Source organism: Bos javanicus, chromosome 19 (assembly GCF_032452875.1).
Source record: "Bos javanicus breed banteng chromosome 19, ARS-OSU_banteng_1.0, whole genome shotgun sequence".
NCBI lineage: Eukaryota > Metazoa > Chordata > Mammalia > Artiodactyla > Bovidae > Bos > Bos javanicus.
The window spans coordinates 40,145,247-40,168,403 of NC_083886.1; the positions used below are offsets into that span (position 1 = coordinate 40,145,247).

Sequence of the window (23,157 nt, forward strand, 5' to 3'; positions counted from 1 at the left end):
GCCCCCTGCACTGCATATATTCTCTCCCTCCAAAATAGCATCTCTGGAGGGGGAGTGGGGGTAGTTCTCAGCTCATCCTTCACTCCTTCTCGCGGTGTGTTCACAGCTCTTGCGGCTGTCTCTCGCGACCTGGTTTCCCTGCCAGGCCCTTCTGTTCTGCTTCCACCCTCACTGTGGGCTCTTCCAGGTCCCAGGACCCTTTGGCGGAGGGTCCCATATCCCTCTACTTGGCCCGTCCGTTCACCGTTCACCATCTCCCGCCTCCAAGCTGTGACTGCCGCATCCTTCCCTGCCCTCTCCGGGACAGAAGTAAATTCATTGCATGTCAACTGGGCACCAAGTGTGTTCGTGGGGGGTCTGTGTGGTAGACCCTGGGGCAGTGGAGAAGTAAGTCAAAATAACAGTCCTGGCCCTTTTCTCCAAGGATCGCAGAGGACAGAGAGCTGACAATTGGCAATACCTCCAAGTAAAGGTGGACAGAGGCCTCTTCCAATGGAGCTGGGTGTGCTCGCTCCCTCCCACCTTATGACCCTAGGGCCAGGGTAACACCTCTGGTCTACCTCTCACCATTTCTAGAATCTACTCACAAGCTCCCTTGCTAGTGTTGGGATTATTTCTCAGGCAGAATGTTCTCTCGAGGTTGGCAGGAGACGTCTGGGCCCTGCTCTGGGAAACGCCTAGTCTGAGAGGGGAGGCAGGACGGACTGAAGAGAACAACGCAGCTGGGCAGAGCTGGGGTCAGCACAGCTGTGTGAGGGGCTCCAGGGAGAGGGTTCTCAGAGGAAAGGAGGGAGGTGGTGTGGGCTCCCAAGAAAGGGGCCAGGCTGGGGTGCTTGGGGCCAAGGGAGGGGGGTGGCTGGGACGGGGTGACTGCCCAATCTGCGGAGGGAGCAGCAAATATAAGTACATTTCCCCACCAGGGGCCGGCGAATGATGGGAGGGGGTGGCTGCCCTCTTGCCCTCAGCACTGGGAGTGTTGGAGCAAGGAAAGAGAACCTCAAAGGTCCCCCCAGGGAATCACCTTCCCCCTTGTTATTTCTGGCTCCATTTTCTTGGTCAAGAAGGGTGTCAGTGGTAATGCAAATGAGGAGGTGTTGGAGGTGCTGGCCGACACCCATCCTGTCCCCCTCCCAGCCCTCCTCTGCCCTCCCTTCCCCTAGGCCTGCACTCACAGCGGATTGGAACACAGGCCGGGCACGCCTGGGGCCTTTGCCCTCAGCTGAGTCGGCATGGAGGGGCAGGGTGACGCTGCGGGTTCTAGGGGCCTCTGCCTCTGCCACAAGGACAGGGAAGCTACCACGAGGGCCTTCAGCGGATGCCCACAGGCCTTCCCCTACCCCAACCCCTCCCGCCCTCAGTCCTGCCAGGCCCCCTTGGGTTATTAACATCTGCATAGACAGTCAATGCCTCAAACCAGGCTGCCAATAGGAAGGGCACAGCCCGGAGTCCTGTCCGCAGCACCCCCTTAACCAGGGCCCTCTGCAGAGGTCCATTAGATTTCAAAAGGCACTGAGGCAACCAGGAGGCACAGCTCTGAGTGCCAGAAATTTCTCTGGACTGAATCAACAGAGAGATTAGAGGAGGGGCAGGAACAGGATCATACTGGATCTCTCACGGTTCCCCTGAATGCGGTCTCTGCCCAGACTCCTGGTTCAACCCCTTCTCAGTAAGGACCGCCTCGCCCCGGGTGGTTCATCGCTGTGTCTAACCTCCATTCTTCCTGCAGTAGCCAAAGTGGCTCTGTTCTTTGCCCTGGCTAAGGGAGAAATGGGACTGGGGGAGCAAGCAACCCTGTCAAGATATCACTGACTGAAACCCCCACCCCTCTCTGTTCCTCCTCATTAGTCCTAATCAGCGGGGTGTGGTGTTTCTCATTAACACGGCTGACTCACCCACACACCCCTCCCATTTGCTAGCGATCAGCTTCCCACCCCCCCAACCCCCCCATCCCCCGCCTCTCACATACACACACACCAGCAGCAGCAGCAGCTTCTGATAGAAGCTCTTAATTCCTCAGCTGATCGCCTGGCACAGCTTCTACAGGGACCCAGGAGAGGGGCAGGGTGGCTGTAGGCTGGTAGCTCTGGCAGAGGAAATCAAAGATGAGGCCGGGAGGCCCACAGGGCAGCTGGTGGATGAAGGAGAGACAGAGGGCAGTGGGGCTGAAGCTGGGATGTTGGGTGCCGGCCTTTCCTCGGGCACTTGGAGGTGAGGCCACAGATGGCTTGGAGTCTGTGACTCCTCCCTGCCACCGACCCCCTCCTCCCCAAGTCCAGCTCCCCGTCTGTGCTGGTGAAAGTGAGTGGGTTCCCAGGTGTCATCTCCAGCCTCCATAGGGTCTTCCCCCGCTTTGCTCCTGTGCAAGTTGTCCCACCCTCCTCACCTCTCCAGGAGCCCAGAGATCCAGACCCCTCTGCCTCCCACTCTCTCAGGCCCTGGGGTCCCTGAATTACTCCCATAGAGTAACGAGCGTCCTCATGTCTGATCGCAGCCCAGATCCCATTGGGAAGAGAAGTATGAGTGTTGGCAGGGCTCCCCAGCCCCTAGTCCTCTCCTTTGGGCAGCCATTAAGTTAAAGGCTGCACGTCTAGAGGAACTGGGCTGGGGAAACACTAGCTTTTTCTTCCTTCCTCCCCTTCCCTTCCAGCCTCAAGCAGCTTCCCGTCCTGCATCTGAGCCCTTTCCCACGTCCCTAGAGATGGAGGAGACATGTTGCTGGAATCCGCACCTGACGTTGCCATACTCACCCCCCGCCCCGTGACAGGAGTGTCCAGGTTGTGGGTAGCTGGGTTTCCTCACCCCTTCAGACATATGCCCAAGGACCAGGTGAGGTTACACAAGCCATGCCCCACACAGCTCATTTCCAGGTCATCCTTTGCCCTTCTTTTCAATGGCTGGCATTTCTCTTTGCTTTGTGTCTTTTTACCACCCCTAATTTTCTCGTGTCCTTCTAGCAAATGCTTCCAGGGATCCAAACAAAACCCAGATACCTGGGTGCTGCCTTCATCCATGGCAGAAAGAAAACCTCTTCCATGAAGTGGGAGAAATCAGGGGAACTCATGTGCCAGAGATTCCAGAACCCTCTCTCACAGGGCTTGTAAGAAGCCATGTCCCATGGGGATGTCTATTCTTGCCTTCCCTGGCAGTCAGGACTTGGCTGCAGATGAAATCAGGGTTGGATAAGCTTTTAGCAGCTATAGTTGTCAACTGCAACAGAGGAGCAGGGAAGTCTCCCTGTGGGGGCTGCACATTGGCACGGAACGGGGAGGGATGTAAACCCCAGGTCTGGAGCTGGACCTTGGGTCTTCAGTGAGCAATGGCTCCTGCCTTTTGCTTTCAAGTGAATCCTTGGCCAAAAAGTGTCACATGGAAATGAAAGGCACCAAGATTTGATGAGTAAGTAGCTCAGGCCCTTTCCGCAGACAAGAGGGCATGGCCCAAGCTGGGGCAGAAGTCACGGGTTCACGACCTGGCTCTGACCTCCCAGGCTATGGTACTTTTCAAGGCAGCCACTGAGCCGCTCCCCGCTCTCTGACCCACAAGGACATGGAACCCAAATAAATGTTCCTTCCTTTTTGAGGCTCCAGTCTGGTTCCTGGCATGAGAAATCATTTGATGAAAAAGAAAAAAACAGTGCTACGGGTAAACGAATCCTCAGGCTACAGAACCTCTACCTGCCAGACCTGCTGGGAGGGAAAATTCACGAGTCCCTGACACCTGCTCAGGGCTGGTCACGAAGACGCCCTCTGCTGCTCCCCATCTGTTCCAAATAAAGTCCACATCACAAGTCACCTGTAGCCACTCGCATGCCTGCGTCTCCAGAACCACCTGGGAACATGAGGGCCCTAAGCATCCCCTACTTGCCCTCCTGTGGTTGTGGTTACTTGAGACAGTTTCCAAGACCTTCCGCCTATAAGGGTTCGTTCTCTCCCTCCCCCAGCCACAGAGAGCACAGACCAAGAGCAGATGGAACAGGTAAGTTTTATTTGGACTTTCAACTTGTTCAGAGAGCTCAGGGGCCCCACCTCCCCTTTCCAGTCCCCCTTCCCTGTTTCCCCTCCCTAGGGGGACACTCAAGGTACAATGCCATGTGTCCCTGGAGTCCTCGACCCCTTGCCCGCCCCGACACACCCCCACCCTCCCCTGCACTGAGGAGGAGGGGAGGGGTGTGAGGAGGTGGGGGACCTGGAAGCGTTGGATCAGAATGGTACATGCACTGACAGCAGCACCCACTGCCCCCGCCCGGGCTGAGGCCTGGGAGAGGCTTGCAGTGGAGGAGAGTGGATTCATCGTGGGGCAGCAGGCTCTTGCCTGGGAAGCTCCCCACCTCAGCCCTGGGGACCCCCTGGCCTCCTGCTTACCCATCCTTCTGAGGGTACGACTCTGAGGTAGATTTCACAGAGGGAATGTGGGTCGCTGGGGTGTGGGAAGGGGGTTAGCTCTTTTGAAGTTGATCTCCACAGCACCCTGGGCCCATCCTCAGGTTCTGGCCTGGGAGGCTGGGCTGATGACATCCACCCAGCTATCAGAGGCTGAGTCACACCTGGGCTCCAGGGCACCTGTGGTGTCGGGGCTTGAGTGGGGTCAGGTTGGGGGGACGCATCTGCCTTAACAACCTGCGCCTTGATGCTGGGGGCTCCAGAAGAAGGGCATGGGCCTGGGAGGCAGACACAGATGGTTCACCGGCCTGAGGGTCATGGTGCCTCAGGGCAGACTCTTGGGGCCAGATGCTCCGAGTCCTTTAGGGTCCTCCCTCTCCTCTCCCACCCTTCCTATTCCCCAGGGTGGGCTGAGGGGGAAAACAGGGCTGGCCTGCAGGGAACGGCAAGAAACAAGATGCCTCCTTCCCCCATTGGGGGGGCCCATGCCACGAGCTCCAACCTGGCCAGGGGATGGAGGAACCGGCATCAGTGTGCAGGGCAGGCTCTGGGACCCCACAGGGAGGCACTCCCGGGACAGAGCACAGCCTGAGAAAGGTGGCCATCTGGGTAGGGGCTGGGGGAGCTTCTGGAGTCTTCTGATACCCTCCTCTCTCCCAGGCCCAAGCACTAGACACCTTCTTGGATTCAACTGTTTGAGAACAGAAAGGCAGAAGGAGAGGCTGGGTAGGATACGCCCCTCCCCATCCCAGCCCTTCCCACCTCCCCAGCAGTAGCCAGGGAGCTGGGGAGAGCCTTGGCTGACCTCCCAGGAAGAGTCAGGGCTGAGTGGTGCCTGGACCAGGGAAGACGGCACACACATTGACTCAGTAGCTAGTGGAGGTATCTGGGGGTCGCAAGGGGCAGGGGCCCCCCACGAGATTCATGCAGCATTCAAAGTGAGTGAGTGTTTGGGGGTGATGGGAGAAGGAGGAGAAACTGCCAGTGGGTGGGGGGAGGCACCCTAGATCTTGCTGTTCTCCAGGTGGGAGTCAATGTGTTTGATGAGGGCATCATCTGGGTACCCGACTGGGAAACCCAGCTGGCAGAGGGGGCAGCTGAGAATATCGGAGCCCACTGTCTCCATCAGCAGCTGTGGGGAGAGAAAGGAGTTGTTTATGGTCCACATCCATCCTTCACAGTCCCCACTTTCCAGCTTGCCCTTTCCTAGGACTCAAGACAGGGAGCGCTGTGGCATGAGAAGGCGTCTGGGCACTTCTCCTACATCACCCCCTTCCTCCCCCTCCCTAATCACTTTCCACCAGTTAAGCACCCACTTTCCCAATCCTGGGCATGGTGTCCCCAGGTGGTGCTGAACAGGGAGGTAGGTATGCTCAGCCTGCCAGGATATCTGCAGCAATGAGGGGAGCCAAGACCCAGACATGCCCTCAGAATTACTCGGACACAGCTCCCTGGTAACTCAGAGCAACGGATAACCCTAACAATGTACAGCCCCGAAATAATTTTGTCTGACTCTGGAATGTATTTTGGTCCTTCCAGGTGGCAAGGGTTGGCTCTGACATCCAGGAAACTCACTATTTCTGTGAAACGATACAGCCCTGAGAAACGGTTGTCTTCTAGACAGACAGAAAAGGGCAGGGGCTCTGAGGCCTGATAAACAGAACTGAATGAGCAGGGCTGTCCCTGTCGGGACCCAAGACCAGTGTCAGCATGGCCTCCACCACCAATTAATAGATGTTTACTATTGGGCCAGGCACTGTGCAGAGTGCTTTGGGTTCACCGCCTCCCTCTTGAGAATTCTCTAATGGAATCAGATAATAAGTCATTGTCCTCATTTTCCAGATGAGAAAACTGAGGGCCGAAGAAGATAAAGAAGCTGCCCGAGGTCCCAAAGCTATTAAGTGTTGAAGTCCAGAATCAAAGCAAGGACTGTTGCTCTGAAGACTGGATCTTTAACCATGAAACTGAACAAGTTTTAGAGTGCGGTCCCAATTCAAGCCAAGAAAACGCCACTGGAGAGAGAGGGGGACGCGCCGTCCGGGGGAGGAGCGTGGAGTCAAAGGAAGGTAGCCCCGCCCATCATTCGGTGCGAAGCCGAGGGCGGGGCTCCCGGGTCGACTGGCCAGAGTGCACTTACGTTAATGGACGGCCAGGACTGCGCGTGCTCGGCGTGGGCATAGGCGGTGGCGGCCGGTGACTCGGGGACCGGGAAGCCCGCGCAGAACGAGGCGCAGCGGATGGCGCCGGCCTCCGGGCTGGGCGGACTGGCGGGCACGGCCCACTCCTCCTCCTCCGACGGCTGCTTCTCGAAGCGCAGGCGGATGCCCTCGAAGGCGCGCCGCGGACTGAGGGGCCGGCCGGGGCCGTAGAGCTCGCCGCCGTAGGCCCGCGGCTTGGGCAGCGTGGCCGCCTCGGCTTGCAGCCAGGGCGGGGAGGCGCCCGCGTAGCCCGCGCCCTCCGCCATCTCTGAGTAGCTGCGCCGGCCCTGGAAGCCAGCCTTCACGTGGTGGCTGGGCGGCTTGGCATAGGCTCGCTCGGCCAGCGTCCTCTCCCCGGGCGGCGGGGGCGGCGGAGGCCGGGGCTGCGGGGCCGGGCAGGTGGGGGGCCCGGGGGAGCGGCGCTGCGGGCTGGGGGACTGACACGGCGGCGGCACCGGCGAGCGCCGCTGCGGGACGGGCGACGGACAGGAGGGCGAGGCCGGAGAGCGGCGCTGCTGGGGCGAGGGGCAGGGGGGCCCAGGAGACCGGCGCTGGGGGACAGGGGACTGGCACGGGGGGCATGGGGGCGCCGCGCGGGCCGGCGGGGAGTGCGAGGGGCACTGGGGGGCCGGGGAGTGGCGCTGCGACAGCGGCGAGTGCCTCTGGCCTAGAAGAGAAGCGGAACACGTCAGGTGACAGGGGTGAGGATAGAGGACGTCAGGACTGGGGAGCCCGGGCCTTGCCAGCCACCAGTGCCCACCCACTCTCCTCCCGAGTGGAACAGGCCGGGGCACCGGGGAAGGAAGTGGAGGGTGGCCACTGCTGCCCTCTGCCCTCTGGTCCTCTCACCGCCACTCCGGGCCTGCTCCTGCAGCAGCGTCCTCAGAATCCTCCCCTGCAGCGAACTCAGCTCCCGAAGCCGGCCCAGCTCCTCTGTCAGCTCCGTGTAAGCCAGCGCCAAATTCACCCTGAAGGACACCCAGTCACCCGGGTCAAGGCTTGACCACAGCCTGCCCTGACCCTGAGGTCAGAGGGCAGAGAGTGGGTAAGAGGAGAAGGGAAGTGGGTTTACTGTCACAGCTGTGGAGGAAGAACGGCCTCTGCCCTGGCATCTGGCCCTCCCCTCCCAGACCCTCCTACCCCCACTGCAGAAATTCTCTTGGGCATTAAGGGCCACCTCAAAGGAGAACCTCTTCCAGGGGGTTCCCTACACCTTACCTGGGGCTAGGTCAGTGGTTCCCAAGACAATGGGTGGGGGCTGGAGCGCTCAGTGATTTCAAGGGCTCCCTGAATCTGTGTATTCACTGAGCACTGTCTGTGGCCTGAACACATCTCATACAGGTATGTGTGAATGTGTTTCTAATCTGTGCAGAAACTGTGGTGACAAAACACAGATTCATCCAAAAGCTGCACTGAATTTATAGTAGCTTTTGTTGCTATGAGTTTTCTCAAAGTACTCATACTAATAGTGAAGTACAATCTGCGTATGGGGGCGGGGGCCAGAGGAGTTCTCACCTTTGGAAGATTAGAGACCGCTGTTGCACAGCCTATGAAGAGCCCCATTCTGTAAGTGAAGACATGGCCTCCTGGCTTGGCAGAGGTGCCGACTGATACACTTGAACCCAAGTACGCCTAGGTCCACTGCTTTGCTCCTTTCAGCCTTGCAACTCCCAGGACCACCAGGGAGCCCTTTACCTGGAGATCTCTGTGAACAGCTATTGTGCCCAGCACACCTCCAGGGGGCACCACTCACGTTAAGCACCTAACAAGTTGCCTTCTTCTGGAACTTCACTTGGAGTTCCTCAGACACAGAGATTATCATCACTGTGTTCGTATTCCCAGCATCTTGTCCAGGATCTGGTACCCGGTAGCTGTTCAGTAAGTCAATATTGAATTGAGCCTCTTTTATCATTTTTCTTTCTTGTTCCCTTTTTTTTTTCCTCTTTTTTGCCAGGCCATGCAGCATACAAGATCTTAGTTCCCTGGCCAAGAATTGAACCTGTGCCTCTTACTGTGGAAGTGTGGAATCTTAACCACTGGACCACCAGGGAAGTCCCTCTTCCCTTTTTTCCCTCCCACTTCCTGCTCAGGCCTCCAGGGCACCCACCCTCATGGAGCTGGAACAGACTCAGCAAAGACTTCAACCACTTCCTTTTCTCTCCCTTTCTCTTTGGGTCCCTTTGACCCAGAATTGCTGAATGAAAGTTACCATTCTCAGCACTGCCCCTCCTCTCTCTCCCACCCTAGCCTGCACACCTCCAGGGAGCCCATCCTGACATCACAGGAGACTGTGCCATGGCCTTGGGTCACCGCCTTCATCTCTGATCTGGGCCTGGACAGAGCCTGGGAGGCAGGGGATATTGTTTCCCCAGATCTTGCCCCCTCACCCAATCCAGAAGGGACTCTGAACTTTGTGGAAGTTGGAGCTGGAGGGGAAATGGCAGAGAGAAGCTTGGCCACTCCAGAGGGATTTTGTCTCGGGGAGGCGGGGGGCGGGGGGGTTGCCCCAGTAGCTGGGAAGCAAGGAGAGGGCCGTGCTCTCATCTCATGGTAACGGGACATGTAAGAGAGGATACATGTGAATGGGAGGGAGCAAAGGGAGGTGTGAGACCAGTGTGATGAGTGAGGAACAGGGTGAGTGAGTGAGTGAGTGGGTGTGTGTGAGTGTGTGTGTGTGTGTCTGACCAACCCCGGAGAAGAGGACGGGAAGTCGTGAGGTTAGGGCTTCAGAGGGCAGGAAAAGCCGAGGTGCAGCGGATAGATGGTGACTGAACTCCCTCGCTCTCGCCTTGTTCTCTTACTAATCCTGGGGCAGAGCTGGGTGGAGGGGGAGCCCTCCCACAACAAAGCTATTTTTAACTCATCTGGGCCAAAGCCAAATTACTAAAAACAGGCTGGGATTCTGGGGAACAACCCCATTTCTTAGGGAGGGAGAGTGCCCTCTACCAGTCTGATGGTGGACAGGAACAGAGGGAAGGAGTCCTTTGGGGAGCCTTTGCCAAGGTGCTGCAGCCTCTGTCCCATCTTATCTCAGCCCTTGGGTGTCCTATGTCCCCCACCCTCCTCCTCTAGCACAGGTCTACGGGAAGGAATGGTATCACCTTCATCAGACTGAAAGGTCCAGTCTATGGCCCATAGTAAATTGGGGACTTCCCAGTGGAAGGCTCCCCACTTCAAACCAAGGGGATCTGAGGGTAAGAGCTGCATCTCTTCCCTCAGACTGGGGGCCTTCCAGACAATCATGCTAACCCCCCAGTGGTGAGGGCAGGAGGGGGCTCTGGGTAGGGCACAGATGGAACATCCCCTCTGACCGAGCAGCCAGTTTCTCTCCCCATCTGCTTTCACTGCGTATCTCAGGTGACAGATACAGGTCGTCGCCTTCACACCCTGCCTCAGAGATCTCACCTGCCACACTCAGTTGCCAGGCCCCATCTCTCCTCTTCCTGCCTTCCTCCTCTTGTCAGGAGCTACCCCAGTTTCCAGCCCCGAGTTCCTGGCACCCTCCTCGCAGCAAAATAGACAAGGCAGCAGGAAATGGAAGGGAGAAGGCTCTAGCCCAGGACGCCCAGCCCCTCCTCCAGCTCTGCCCCCGCCCCTGCCCCGCTGCCCCGTGTCCTGCAGGAGCTCCAGGCAGCCCTCGAAACTGCCTCTGAGACCCTGGGCAAGGTTAGGGGGACCAGACCTGATGCTCCAAGGCGCTGTGAGACCTTCTTCCTGCATTGGGTGACTACCTACCTCAAGATTCGCAGGCCCGGGCTGCTAAGTACGCTAACGACCCGAATGACTCACGTTAGAAAACACTGCCAATTCAGTGGAAAAAAAATCTCAACTTCACAACACAACCAACAGTTGCACGCGTGCACCTGAATATACATTCCGCTTCCTGGCCCACACCTGAGTGCTTTTTTCCACCATCACGGCTGTTTGGGAAGGCTGGGTCAGGTGAACAGCAGCAGATGCCTGCATCTGGGTGCTTCCTCATTGCTTAAATTATGGAGGAGAAGTTCCGTCTGAGTCTCTCAGAACTTGGGAAGCATCCAGAAAAGAATCATAATCTGTATGAGCCCTTATCAGAGGCCAGGCATTGTGCTAAGAACTTAATCTTCAGGACAACCCTGCAGTGTTGGCCGGCTTGTTACCTCCATGTTACAGATGAGAAAACCGAAGCTTACAGAGGTTAAGTCAGTTGACCAAAGTCATAAAACCTAGTAATAGTGGAGTTGCTGGAACGGGAGCTCTGGTCTCCAGGACGCTGAAGTCGAGGCTACTGACTACTCAGCTATCAACTGCCTTCCAAAAGGATCAGGGAAGGGGGAAAGGATAGGTGGGAAGGCAGCAGAAGGCTAAGAGGAGGAGAAAGAGGCTGGGGACGTCCAAAGTGGCCTGGGATCCCTGAGCATCACCAGCCCTGCCCGGGGAGGGGAGAGCAAGGTGCTCGTCACGTGTGGAAGTGGAAGAACAGAGTTTATATTAAGAGGCCAGCTCAAGGTCACAGAGCAGCAGTGGCACAAAGCAGAGACTCAAACAGGCTCTTGGCACCTCAGCCTGCTGAGCTGGCACCTTTGGAGAAGCCAGAGTGCAAATGGCAGTGCTGGCAGGCAAGAGGGCTCCGAGCCCCTGTACACGATTCCACCCTCTGTTGGCTTATCCTTTCATTCTTTCTTTCCACAAATAATTCAGGGAGTTCAAAAACTCATGTGGAAACAATCATCTTCACTGTTATTAATAAAGCAACAGAGATGAGAAAGGTTAGAGACCTAAGCATCTGCCTCTGTAGAAGGCCTCTTTCTGCCCCAAACCAGCTGGGAGACACACGGGCTTCTGAGTGCAGTGTCTTCCTGGTTCACTGCGTGCCCTGTGATGCGCTGGAGCCTCCATGAGGATGCAGATGTGGCAGGGTCAAGATTCAGGCTAGCACCGGGTCATGGGATTAGAACTAGGGACGGGCTCGAGGTCAGGATTAAGGCTGGAGTCAGGGTCTGATAAGATCATCTTCCGTCAGGACTAGAGACTGAGTTGGGGTCAGGATGAGGGATAGGGGTTACAGGCAGGGATGGGATCAGGATCAGAGCTGGTCATGTGATCAGAATCCCTGACTGACACAATCAGGAGGAAAACAGAAATTCAGCATTCCCAGCTCCTCCATCCTTGCCCATAGCTGCCCCCGCTGCCCCCCAGCCACCTCACCCTTGCGGGGGCATTTAAGGACCAAACTTTCCACTACCCACAGGCACACCCAGCACTAGTCTTCCCGCCCGGCCTGACCCTCAGGGAGGGGACCACAGGCACCGGGCCGTGGAGCGGACTTGAGGTTGCGGGCTGGGGGGAGGAGGAAGTCGCTTGCAACAACCCAGCGATCTACCACTTCCTTTCAGGCGCCTTGAGCCCCTTCACTCTCCTCGACCAGCTATGACTTGCGGTCCACAGAGCCCGGCTCTTCATGGCAGCCCCTGCCACGCTTCCAGCTCAGCCAGATCTTTGTGTCTAGAAAGCCTCCCCAGATGCAGCTAATGGAGCAGTTTCACAGCAGGGTTGGAATCAGAGTCCTCCTCCAGGCTGGGGGCCCACAGATCCCAGTTTGCCCAGGGCTGTCCTGGTTGACAGGAGTCACCTGGCAGAATTATTAATAGGCCCTCCTTTCACTTTCAAAAGTGATCAGTCAACAAATCGGGCTGCTCCTCGTGTAAGGACCTCCGACCTGTACAAGAATTTGAACCATAAAAATACCACAGAAGTGCTATTACCCCATCGTTTCAGGACCTGCTTGGTATTTGCACTTAGTTTCTCTGATTTGCTCAGGGGACAGCACTGTCACATGGTTTTTGGTGAGACTCAAATGAGATTTTACAGGTAAACTGCCTCGCACGGTGTCTGCTGGAATGAGGACTCGGGGAAACGCCTTGGAGATGGGAGGTGAAAAGGGGAAACCAGTTTTGATCCATTTAAGGAGATACCAGCTCAATGAGTTTGGTTTGAATGAGGGGAGGATGTGGTGTTCCTCATCGAGGGAGAGAGCGTGGGTAAGAGCTGCTCTCTGCCTCCGTGGCAAGGAGAGGGTCAGAGGTGGTTCAAAGCCCACCAACCCCTCAGACCACAGTTAGGTGGGCGTGGTGGGCCCCCGGCCTTCAGAACCCCTCCCCACCCTTGGGGAGCCCCGAGGCTGCAAGCGCTCAGGGCTTCAGTCCTGTGGGCCGGGCGTCCGGGCTGAAGGAAATTTGAAAGAAAGGAAGTAGGGAGGGTGAGAAGCGTGAAGGGGGAGGCCCTGGGCCCGCTGGCTCTGGGGCATGAGACTGAGCTCAGGGTACACGGGGGTCTCCGACTTCCGTCCTGACCCCCCTACACTGCCCTTGACCTCTGTGCAGAGTTTCCATCCTCTCTCTCTGAGTTCACACTTCTCCCCTACCACTAACCGCAAGCCCACGCAGAGGCTTGTGGGCGGAGAGAGGGGTGGGGGGGGGGTGGGCGGAAAAGCACCCAGGCTGCAAGCTTGAGCCCCCCATGTTGGGAAAAAGGCCTGTAGTTTCCCCCCTCATCGCTCATACTGAACCCCCATCTTCTCACAGGTGCTCCCCTCGTGGATGAGCCCCCTCCTTCACTGGTCCTGCACCCCCTCACTAAGCCCCTTCTAGAAGCCCCCTCTCCACAGTCGCCCTTCCACCCTCAGTGCTAGCCACACCCCCAAGAAGGCCGCACTTAGGATCTGAGACCCTGAGTAGGCCAGAGGAGGGGGCCATGGGTCTGCACTTCTCGCTTGGCTGGGACCCTTCTGGTCTCCACTCCCATCTCTTCCTTCATTATTGCCTTTAGCCCGTGGTCACTGAAGGTGGGTCACCTTCAGTGGCCCTTCCCCTGGGCACTGACCACCAGACGCTGCGCTGACCAAATGGCCGGGAAATCTTGCCCCGAGGTCAGATTTGGAGGGTGGCGATCTGGTCTGGGTGCCCATTGTCAGAGGAACACTGACGATGGTCTTGTGAACCAGGGGTTGGGATAGGGGAGACTGGAAACCTTGGGGCTGGGCCTGCCTCCAGGCCTGGCCCCTCAGCACCGGGTGGCCTCACAGAGGGGAGCTAATAGAGGCAGCGGCAGTGCGGGGAAGGCTATGTGAACAGCCAGGACTCCCACGGTAAACGTGACGACCACCCTGGAGGCATCTACGCCAAGGAGGGGAGCACCTCTTGGGATACAATGAGTTCCCACGGAGGCGTGGGCTGGACTCAGGAACCTTGGTGGCCCTCTCTTCCACCTTCACACCTCCATCCAGATAACCCACCTCGGCTATCCTCTCCTGGAAGGCCCACATGTAAAATTCCCACGCACCTGAAGGGTCAGGCAGAAGTAGAAGGAGGGGCTGGCGCGGGGAAAGGAGCTCAGAGCACGTGACAGAGGCCTCCCCAGGTGGGAGGACAGGGGAGGGAGCACTCGGGAAGCAGCTTATTACTAAAAGGAGCTGAGCTTATAAGAAAATAAAACTACCGGGGGAGTGAGGACTTCCTCTGAGAATTAACTCTTGCCAAGCTGGGGCTGTCCAGAGATGCTTGGCCTGAAAGGAACTGTCAAGCTGGGCAGGCAGGGCCTGGCTGGCTCCAGGGGCAGACGTCCGGGAGGCCGTGAGGCAGAGTCCAAACCATGGAGACCCGGGGGAGGAGCTGGAGGTCACCTCTGGTAGGACCAGCCCAGAGCAGAGCCCAGCTCCCTCTGGCTAAGGGACAGGGTGAGCATAGGTGCCCTGTAGGGGGGAGGAACAGGGGCTGTTCTGGCCAGGATGAGTGGCATGGATGGCACGACCTCCAGAGGCATCTGTGGGAGGGAGTCTCTCTTTCCCACTCACTTGGCCCCTGGGGACGTGCCACCTCTTCTCGGCCTCCCCCACATCACCTTCCTCTCACATTCCTCAGCAGTGATGGACCGCTGAGCCTGTGAGGGAAACCTGGGGCCAGCGAGGTGAAATCAGCAGAGCTGAGCCACTCAGCATCCCAGGAGGGGTCCCTGAGATCCGAAGCCTGGAGTTCAGACTCCAGCCAAAAAAAAAATCCTCTCTCTGGGTTCAACCTATTGAGGGAGGCTTCTCTACTGGTCTTCTGGGAGGGAGGTGGATTCAGTGAGCCATAAAGGGAGCTACAGTGTGACTTTAGGGGCAAGCTAGGATTCTAGAACATGTGTGTGTATGTGTGTTTTCCGGGTCTGGGCATACAGGCTAGGACAGGCTCTGAGCGCCAGCCACAAGCTAGGGTGGACCCTCTCTGCAGAGGCCCCTAACAGTGAGGAGTCCCACCCATTAGTCCCACAAACTAGGTTCTCACTCCCCAGCTATCACAGCTCCACCCAGGTCCTCACCCCAGGGTGCAGGGGGAGGTGAGCGTACCCCTGACTGACCAGAAGCAGGGAGGAAGGTGAGGAGGCCCAGGGGGTCCCAGAGCCGGGTGTGTGTGTGCTGGAGGGTCGGCTCCTGCCCTCTCCAGGCCTCAGTCTTCCCCACCAATGAAAGGAGGGAGTCTGCATCATACTCCTCATCTTGTAGGGGGAAGGCTTAGGCGGAAGGAGGTTTGTGCTCTATTTCTCAGAAAGTGGGAGAGGAGGAGTTCGGGTGCGGATGTGAGAGGCACCAGGCTCACTGCTGCCAGGCTGCGTGCACCCTCTCCCTGGCTGCCCAGTGCTGCCCCAGAGGCCCCGCTACTCGGCGCCCTGCTGACACAGCGCCCTTCCCACCTACTGCTGCTTCTCTTTAATGGCAGGATCCCCAAGGATCACCCCAGCCTAATATGTTCTAATTCCTGAGTTGCTGCTGCAGGAACTCAAGGAAGTCTGTCCTCTCCTAAGTCTTAGCTTTTTCTCTCCTGAGGTAGGAAACAAGATACCACAATCCTGAAGGAGACCATCATCTCCTTCCTCCTCGTCAGGGAGGAGCTGGTTAACCCAACTGGCTGGGCCTTGTTACTGGGATAGCAAATGAGTCCCAGAGAGACCCAAAACTCACCAGAGGACACAACACAGCAGCAAAGCTGCCGAGAAAGTCTCTCTCAACCCGACACCTCGACAAGACACAGGCCTGGGTGCCAGAGAAAGCAAAGGGAACCTCCTAGAACCTGAGCATGCCAGAACCTCGCCTCCTTCCCTGTGAAAGACGCAGAGCCACACAAGCAACCCAAAACACAGCCCTGACTGCTTGGAAGAGAGGTTCCCCCAAACAATGTGGAGGGGGAGGAGTGAACCAAAGAGGGAACCTGGAAAATGCCACCCCCTGGGTTGCAGAGGTTAAGAGGAAGAGGATTACAAAGTGACTTACTGATCATCCCCAACTCTTTTCACCCACGCCATGTCCCGCTCCGACTGGTTGGAGGCTAGATCCTAAGGGAAAGATGGAGCAGTCAGACCCCAACCTCACTGGCCTGGACCTCCCTTTTTTACCATTCCCAGGGCGGGTCTGTACTCAGTGAGAAAACCCCAGATCTCTGTAAGAGTTCTTTCCAGCAGCTCCCAGCACTCCACAGAGCTCCACAGGTGCCAGAGCAGGGGCCTGGGGTTGGTGCCCCCGCTTTTACCTGGGCCCGGGTCTCCTGCAGCTGCTTCAGCTCCCCCTGCAGCCGCTCACACTCGGCCTGGAGCTGCTCCTCCCGAAGCTGAGCCCCTCGGGCCTCTCCCTGGGCAGCCTCCAGAGCCTCTTCCAGCCGCCGCCGCTCCAGCTCACTCATACTCGGCGTGGCGCCTGGCCAGCCTGCTGCAGAGGAAAGGACAATGTCACGCTGGAACCAGCTGCTGGGTACCCTCCACCCACTCCCAGATTAACACAAAGTGAAACAGATGAAAACTGCAGCATGAGGGTTCCAAGAGAGACAGCCAGACGGCAGCCACCCCAGGATGACAGATAAACCTCTACTGAGAGCAGAGGGCAACGATGGGCTGAGTTGCATTTTCTAACCTTCCTGGAGGTCAGGGGAGAGACAAAATGGGCTTTGGAAGAGTTTCCCTGGTCGGACTCTCGTCCGCAAGCATCCTTAGGGGCCTCTCCTAATCGCAACCAAAGACAAGCAGGGGGACTCTGGGTGGGGCCGCCCTCTGCTGGCATATATAGGAATTGCAGGAGGAGGCTGTGAATGAAGGATTTAAGGGCGAGATGTCAGTTGGGAGAAGCTGGAGTAATAACGTGAGGTGAGGGCACAGTTGGTTAAGGAGGGATGAGGTGATTATGGGAGAAATTTAAGACAGTATAAGTTGAGCGCCGAAGAACTGATGCTTTTGAACTGTGGCGTTGGAGAAGATTCTTGAGAGAGTCCCTTGGACTCCAAGGAGCTCAAACCAGTCAATCTTAAAGGAAATCAGTCCTGAATATTCACTGGAAGGACTGATGCTGAAGCTGAAGCTCTAATACTTTGGCCACCTGATGCAAGAACGATTCATTGGAAAAGCCCCTCATGCTAGGAAAGACAGAAGGCAGGAGAAGAAGGGGACAACAAGAGGATGAGATGGTTGGATGGCATCACCGACTCGAAGGACATGAGTCTGAGCAAGCTCTGGGAGACGGTGAAGGACAGGGAAGCCTGGCATACTGTAGTCCATGGGGTCACAAAGAGTCGGACACAACTGAGTAACTGAACTGAATTGAATGCGGGGTTGACTAACAATCTGAAACCCTGGAGGTGTCCAATAGGGTTGAAATGGGGGGCTGGCTGGGGGGACTTTGGAGTATGGAAATCAGGGGTCACTGAGAGCTCACCGTGACTCAAGCTGGATCCCCCTCTCAGTGCCAAGTAGTGAAGGTCCAGATCAGCACAGGGCGGGGCAGGGGCGGGCGGGGGGCTCAGGCTGGGAAAGTCTACATCCCGGAGGCCTTGCTGCTGCCGCAGCTGCTGCTCCAAACCACAGATCTGCCGCAGGTGAGTCTCCACCAGGGCCCGCTATAGCGGGAGAAAAGAGGGTGAGGGTCTGCACCAGGCCAGGGCACCCCAATGGGCTCCCTAAACCCAGGACTTCCCCACGTCTGGGTATCCATCACCCCTCTAAACTGAGCAGAGGCCCCAGGTCACATATCCCAACTCCACTCTCCAAGTGGCCATGAGTACAAGGTCCCTCCCATCAACTGCAATGCAGATGTTTCTGCCCCTTGCAAGGTCACAGTTAATGCCTCTTCCCTGTCTCTAACACAGAGAAACACTTCTAAAAACACTCAGCCCCCTGTCTGTACACTGCCACCCCCTCAAGAGCATAAAAGCTTCCATTTGTATATGTGACGTAACTACTCTGGGCTTTGTGTACCTCATCTGTAATATGGGGCTAACCACACCTACCTCTGAGGTCAGTTTGTTACAAGGATTAAAATCAGTAAATATACCTGAAGAGATAAGAATTATGCCTGGCACACAGGTAAGTGCCATGTAAATACGGTTAAGTCAAAGCATTTTTACATGAATGTCCCATAACAGCTCAGCAAGGTTGTTATTATTTGCCCCACTTCTCAGAGGCAGGACAGAGGCTAAGTGACTTGACCCAGGTCATAGCTAGGAGTCAGTAAGAGACCACGTCTCCTGATTGACACCTGCCCACTTGCTCACCTGCATGGCCATACTGTGACGTAGAATCACACACAGGCCAAGGCCCATCCCAGCAGTCACAAACACCTCCAGTCCCCTCTGCCCTCACCCATACAGCCTTCCAGCACAGTGCTATAGGCAGAGGGTCAACCCAGCATGAGACCCAAACATACACACAGACTCACAGTGTTCTACAGGGCTACTCACATAGTCATCTTCTGTCACTGCATAGTCAGGATGTACACAGAGCTGCTCACAACTTGCATGACACCCACAACCCCACTCACCAGACGTGGACACTCACAGACAGACATGAACACGCGGAGTGCATACCACAAGCACACAGCCAAGGTCACACCCTCAAGCACCCAGGCTCCTTGGACCTCACCATCTCCCCCAGCTCCGTCTCCAGGTCACTCTTCTCTACGCAGAGCTTCTCGTAAGCCTGGATCATCTCCCCAAGCTGTTCTTCCTGCTCCTTGTTTTTCTGCAACTGGATGAGGCACAGAGAGGGTAGAGGGCAGCCAGAGTCAGGCCTACCTTGACTTGAGGGCAGAGCAGCACCCTGTGCCTCCCACCCCCACTGCCAGCACCCAGTGGAGGGGCAGGCGGACTTGAAGCTGGTACTGTGGAGGACCATGGCCATCTATGATCAAAGAGACGGAAGGCCAGAGGCTGGGGTTGGGGATTATCAGAGGTGGATTGGAACAAAGACTCGGGGAGGGCTCACCTCATGCTGGAACTGGTTGAGCCGTTGCTGCAGGCTGACTTTCTCCACCTCCAGCAGGGAACCATCCTTGATTTCATATAGAGAGAAACCGTGCTCCTCCCCAAAGTCACTGATCAGTGGGTACTGCAAATGAGGTAGGCCCTCAGAAGAGCTTCAGCCTAGCTGTGTCCCCATCCCATAACCTGACTCAGAGTTCTAGCCTCTCCCTCCCAGTTCCAGTGGGATCTGTTCATCCTAATTCCCATGGCCCAGGAAGCGGTTCCCACCAACCAGATCTTTTTTAGATCTAAGGTCTAGCGCTCCTAAGAGGATCCCTCCCGATCCCTTCCTGATTGGTGCTGGGCTCTCCGGAGTCCCCATCCATCTAGAGCAGCCACAACCCTCACGAGGGATCCTCGAGTGCCCAAGACCCCTCTTTCAGATCCCTGGAGTCTCTGCTGGATCTCCAGCAGCCCCCTCCCCTGCCACACACACAGTCAGACCCCCATCACACCCAGGTTCTGACCTTAATCTCGTAGACTTTGAGGCGGCGGCGGAGGGTGGCATTCTCCCTCTCCAGGCCCCCCAGCCTCTCCTTGATGTCTCCGTAGGCTGTGATCAGGGCAAAGTGGGAGGCAGAGCACATGTCCTCTCCCAGCGAGGGGTCTCCAGGGGCATCCAGCCACACCTCACTGGGCCCCAGGGCCTCCTGGGTCAGGATGCTGATGTCATCCTCAAACATGGACTCCATGGCAAGGGCCTGGGCCACAGCCCGCCCTGGGCCTCCTGGGAGAGCAGGAGCAACGGTGGGGAGGGGGCCTAGAGCTTGTCCCAACACCCCTTGTCCTGGCCTGAGGAGCTCTATGGCCAGCTGAGATGCAGCCTGGTCCTGCCCCTGTGTCTCACAGCTCCCTCCCAGACCCATCTTCTCTTCTCTGCTGCCCTGGGGAAGGGGCTGGGACCAGAAGCAAGTAAGACTTGCGGGGGACAGAGGGAGCGGTGACAAATAGGGACAAGTAAGCGAAGCCAGAAGCAGAGAAGGACTCTTTCTGGAACTCAGGGAGACCTGTGGACAGGAGAGCGCTGCCTTCCCAGCACAGGGGGCCCAGATGAGGCCTGCCTTGACTTGCTCCTCAGCCCCCTCCCCACCCCAGGCCTCACTTCCCCAAATACCTCTCTGACAAGCTCCTCATGCCAGGCCTCAGGCACCCCTGGCTCCTCCCTAAGGAAGGCCCGGTGCTTCTGGGAGGGTCAGCCCCACCACTGTCAGCACATCCTCTGCTGGGCCCCCGCCCAACTTCCTCCTGTAGGATCCCAGAGTTCAGGAAAAGGAAGCGCCTCCCCAACTCACACTGGGTTTGTGGCAACCCTCCAGGCCCTCCTCACCCCTGACCAGGGACCCACAGGAAGTCCTCGGCTGTGTCTGAGGGAACACAGAGGGGAAAGGGGCTCTGGGAGAGGCCTCGGGGCTCAGGTGAAGAGGGCAGACAAAGAACTCCTAAGCCCAGCCTGTGTGCCTGCACACAGGGAAGTGGGGAGCCCTGGGAGGGGACAGGAATGACTCAGGGCTCCCGAAAGAGTAGGCGAGGGGGGGCGTGTGTACTTCTCCTGGCCCTGTTTATGAATGTGTGTCTGTGGCTGGCATGTGTGGGGGGAGTGTGTGTGTCTGTGAATGAGTGTAGGTGTGTCATAGTCAATGAGCGCCTTAAGCGGGGATGCAGGCGGGGGTCGGATGTTGGGAGAAGTGACCGGGAGGCCGTGAGTGTTTGTGTGTGCACGCGTGCGTGAGCGTGTGTGAAGGGTGGGCACGTTCGGGGCCGTGTGTCACGTGAGGCACTATGGGAATGTCCGAGGTGTGCGCGCGCGCCGGAGCATGTGTGCGCGTAAGACAGGGGGCTCCCGAGGTGTGAATTGAGGCAGTGGGGTCCGCGACCTCCCAAAGCCGGGCAGCAAAAGCCTTGGATGGAGAGGGCTCGGGCCCAGGCCCCAACACCGCCCCGCATTAAGTGCCAGGGAAACGCGTGTGACCGGGTCTGAGTAAGAAGTGTGTGCGCGTGTTTGTAGGGCTGGCCCCACCTTTAACCCTCTCCTCTCCAAGCCTATCCCCTCTCCCCCAGCTCCGCTCACCAGCGCTCACCACACCCCCGACCCCCGGCCGGCCACCTCGAGCCCAACCCCACGAGCTGGGGCTCTGCCGCCTGGGCGATCGCGACCCGCGTTTGCTTCCTCTGCATTCTCTCCCTTCGGCCCAGCGGCCCCGCGCGAGCGCGACGACAGGCGGATGGGGAAGGGGTGCCTCCTCGGCCCGGGCCCCTTCTGCGGCCCCTTTAAGAGCCGCCCTTTAAACCCCTTTTGCTCGGCCGACAGAAATTGTCGCCCCTCCCCTCTCAGAGGCCGAGACCAGGCAGCCCCCTCCCCCACTGCCGCCGAGCCCCGGGCCCCTAGTCCACCTCCCGGGGCCGGGGAAGGGGCTCCGGAAGCGGTGCGGCCTGAGAAGCGGCAGAGGAGGGGGGAAAAAGAGAATGCGAACGGCCGACGCCGGACCCTTCCCCTCCCTGCTACCCTGGACCAGCTGCGGGCCAACCTCCTCTCCAGCCCACCCCGCGACCCCCGGGGGCCGACCCTAGGCGCCGCTCCCCTCCCCCCCGCCCAGCCCTGCCGGGACTCACAGCTGCTGCCGGTTCCTGCTGGTAATCGCAGCTTACCCCCTCCGCCTGCTCCCTCCCCAGACGGGCACCGGTGCCCCCACCCCCCTGGCACCGCGCTCCGCTCTCGCCCTGTCGCCGCCGCCGGGTCTCTCCCCACCCCCCACCCCTCCCCCCAGCCCCCCCTCCCTCGCTCCCGCCCCGCTCCTCCTCCGCCGCCGCCGCCGCCGCCGCCGCCGCCGCCTCCTCCTCCCCGGCTGCTCCGGGTTTCTCTGGCTGGGAAGGCGCCACGGACCCCGCCGCGGCCACCACCACGTGGCGAGGGGCGGCCGGCCCCCGCCGTGCGGCCCAGCCTGGCTGCGCGCCCGGCGCCCACCGGCTCCCTGCCGCGCGGCCCGCGCTCCGCGCCCCCTCCCCGACGCCTCCCCACGCAGTGTGGCGTGGCGGGTGTGTGGGGGCGTCTGCGGACAGCGTAGGGACTCGGGTGGTGCGTTGGGATTTGCTTTGAGGATGTATATTTTATGGGAAAGTGAGATTCTTTATTGGATTGTTTTGGTCTTTGCTCTTTTGAGAAGGAAAACATTAGACCTACTCTTCATTGCTCTTCGGGGAGGGGGCATTGTTCTGATAATAAATACAGTAACCGTAGGGTTCAGTCAGATTAGAGTTAAATCAGTAACTTTGGAAATGAGAATGAACTGAAGAGAGAAGTTTATTAGGAAGGAGAACAGCTTCCCTCTCTCACACACAACCCCCTCCCCCAACACACAGAGGCACCCACAGGCCAGCGAAATGAACAAACAGATTTCACCCTTTCCACAAAGAGTACTTGAGCACCTGCCAAACTGCTGGGCAGGAGTCACAAGTTTTTGTCCCTTCCCCACTGTGTGACCTTAGGCAAGTTACTTAACCCCTCTGAATTAAATTGGCGATAATTCCTGACCTGGACAACTGTAGAAGAGGAATGGGGATAGGAACTAAAGGTGATCTGTGACTTGTCTCCTCTCGAGTGTTAAAATCTTTTTGGTTATTCCCTGATGGATTTAAAAAACGTGGGCAGAGGCATGATCAGCCTGGCTGCAGTAGGGAATGATCTGGGAAATTCTGGAGGACTCTGGCTAACTCCTGACAAGCCAACCCTGGAAGCAGGGTATAGGGTAAGTCAGGGGCTTTGGATGGGTTCAGTATTTAGCTTGAAGCCTCACATCTGGAGAGAAGGTTCAGGCTGCTGGGAACCTGAGCCTACGTTTTTGGCTACTGGAGGAAGAGGTGGTGAATGTGGAAAGGACAGGAAAAAAGGTTTCTTGCTTGCTGTGAGCTTTGAGAAGCAGCAGCAGCAGCTCCCATTTTGCCCCACTGTAGGGAGAAGAGTGGACTGAAGGGTGAACTCCTCCCAGAAGAGCCAGCAGAGGCTCTGTACTCCTTCCTTTCAAAGAAAGGGATTCTGACTGGCTTTCTACCTCCTTTTCCTGCTGTTTTCCCTTCCAGTCTCTCCTGCTAGGCTTTTACAGTCCAGAACACTGGCTCTTTTCTGAGCCATGTGGGACAATCTACCTGCCCTTTAGATATGAAGGCTACCCAGCTGGGACCCCACTAATCCAGACTGTACAGGTTCTCTTCCAAAACTCTTAGAAGACCAGGCAAAAGACTGGAGGCTGGGCTTAAATGTAGTCGGTTGCCTGAGGTCTTAATGACCAT

The 23,157-nt window shown here is 57.7% G+C and overlaps 1 protein-coding gene across 5 annotated transcripts; it reads right to left on the minus strand.

Moving 5' to 3' along the window:
- Nucleotides 1–3,963: 3,963 nt before the first annotated feature.
- On the minus strand, nucleotides 3,964–21,614 carry TBKBP1 (TBK1 binding protein 1). Of its 5 annotated transcripts, none has more exons than XM_061391546.1 (10): nucleotides 21,484–21,614; nucleotides 19,341–19,600; nucleotides 18,836–18,958; nucleotides 18,494–18,598; nucleotides 17,292–17,472; nucleotides 16,120–16,295; nucleotides 15,864–15,925; nucleotides 7,427–7,545; nucleotides 6,517–7,244; nucleotides 3,964–5,511 (listed from the first exon to the last, which is right to left on the minus strand). In XM_061391546.1, exons 2-10 carry the CDS (start codon nucleotides 19,563–19,565, stop codon nucleotides 5,383–5,385), a joined length of 1,848 nt encoding a protein of 615 aa, XP_061247530.1. In that variant the 5' UTR covers nucleotides 19,566–19,600; nucleotides 21,484–21,614; the 3' UTR covers nucleotides 3,964–5,382. The 5 variants fall into 5 exon arrangements, with proteins under 5 accessions (XP_061247530.1, XP_061247532.1, XP_061247531.1 ...); XM_061391548.1 differs by lacking the exon at nucleotides 21,484–21,614 and adding an exon at nucleotides 20,942–21,019; XM_061391547.1 differs by lacking the exon at nucleotides 21,484–21,614 and adding an exon at nucleotides 19,988–20,895.
- Nucleotides 21,615–23,157: the final 1,543 nt, after the last annotated feature.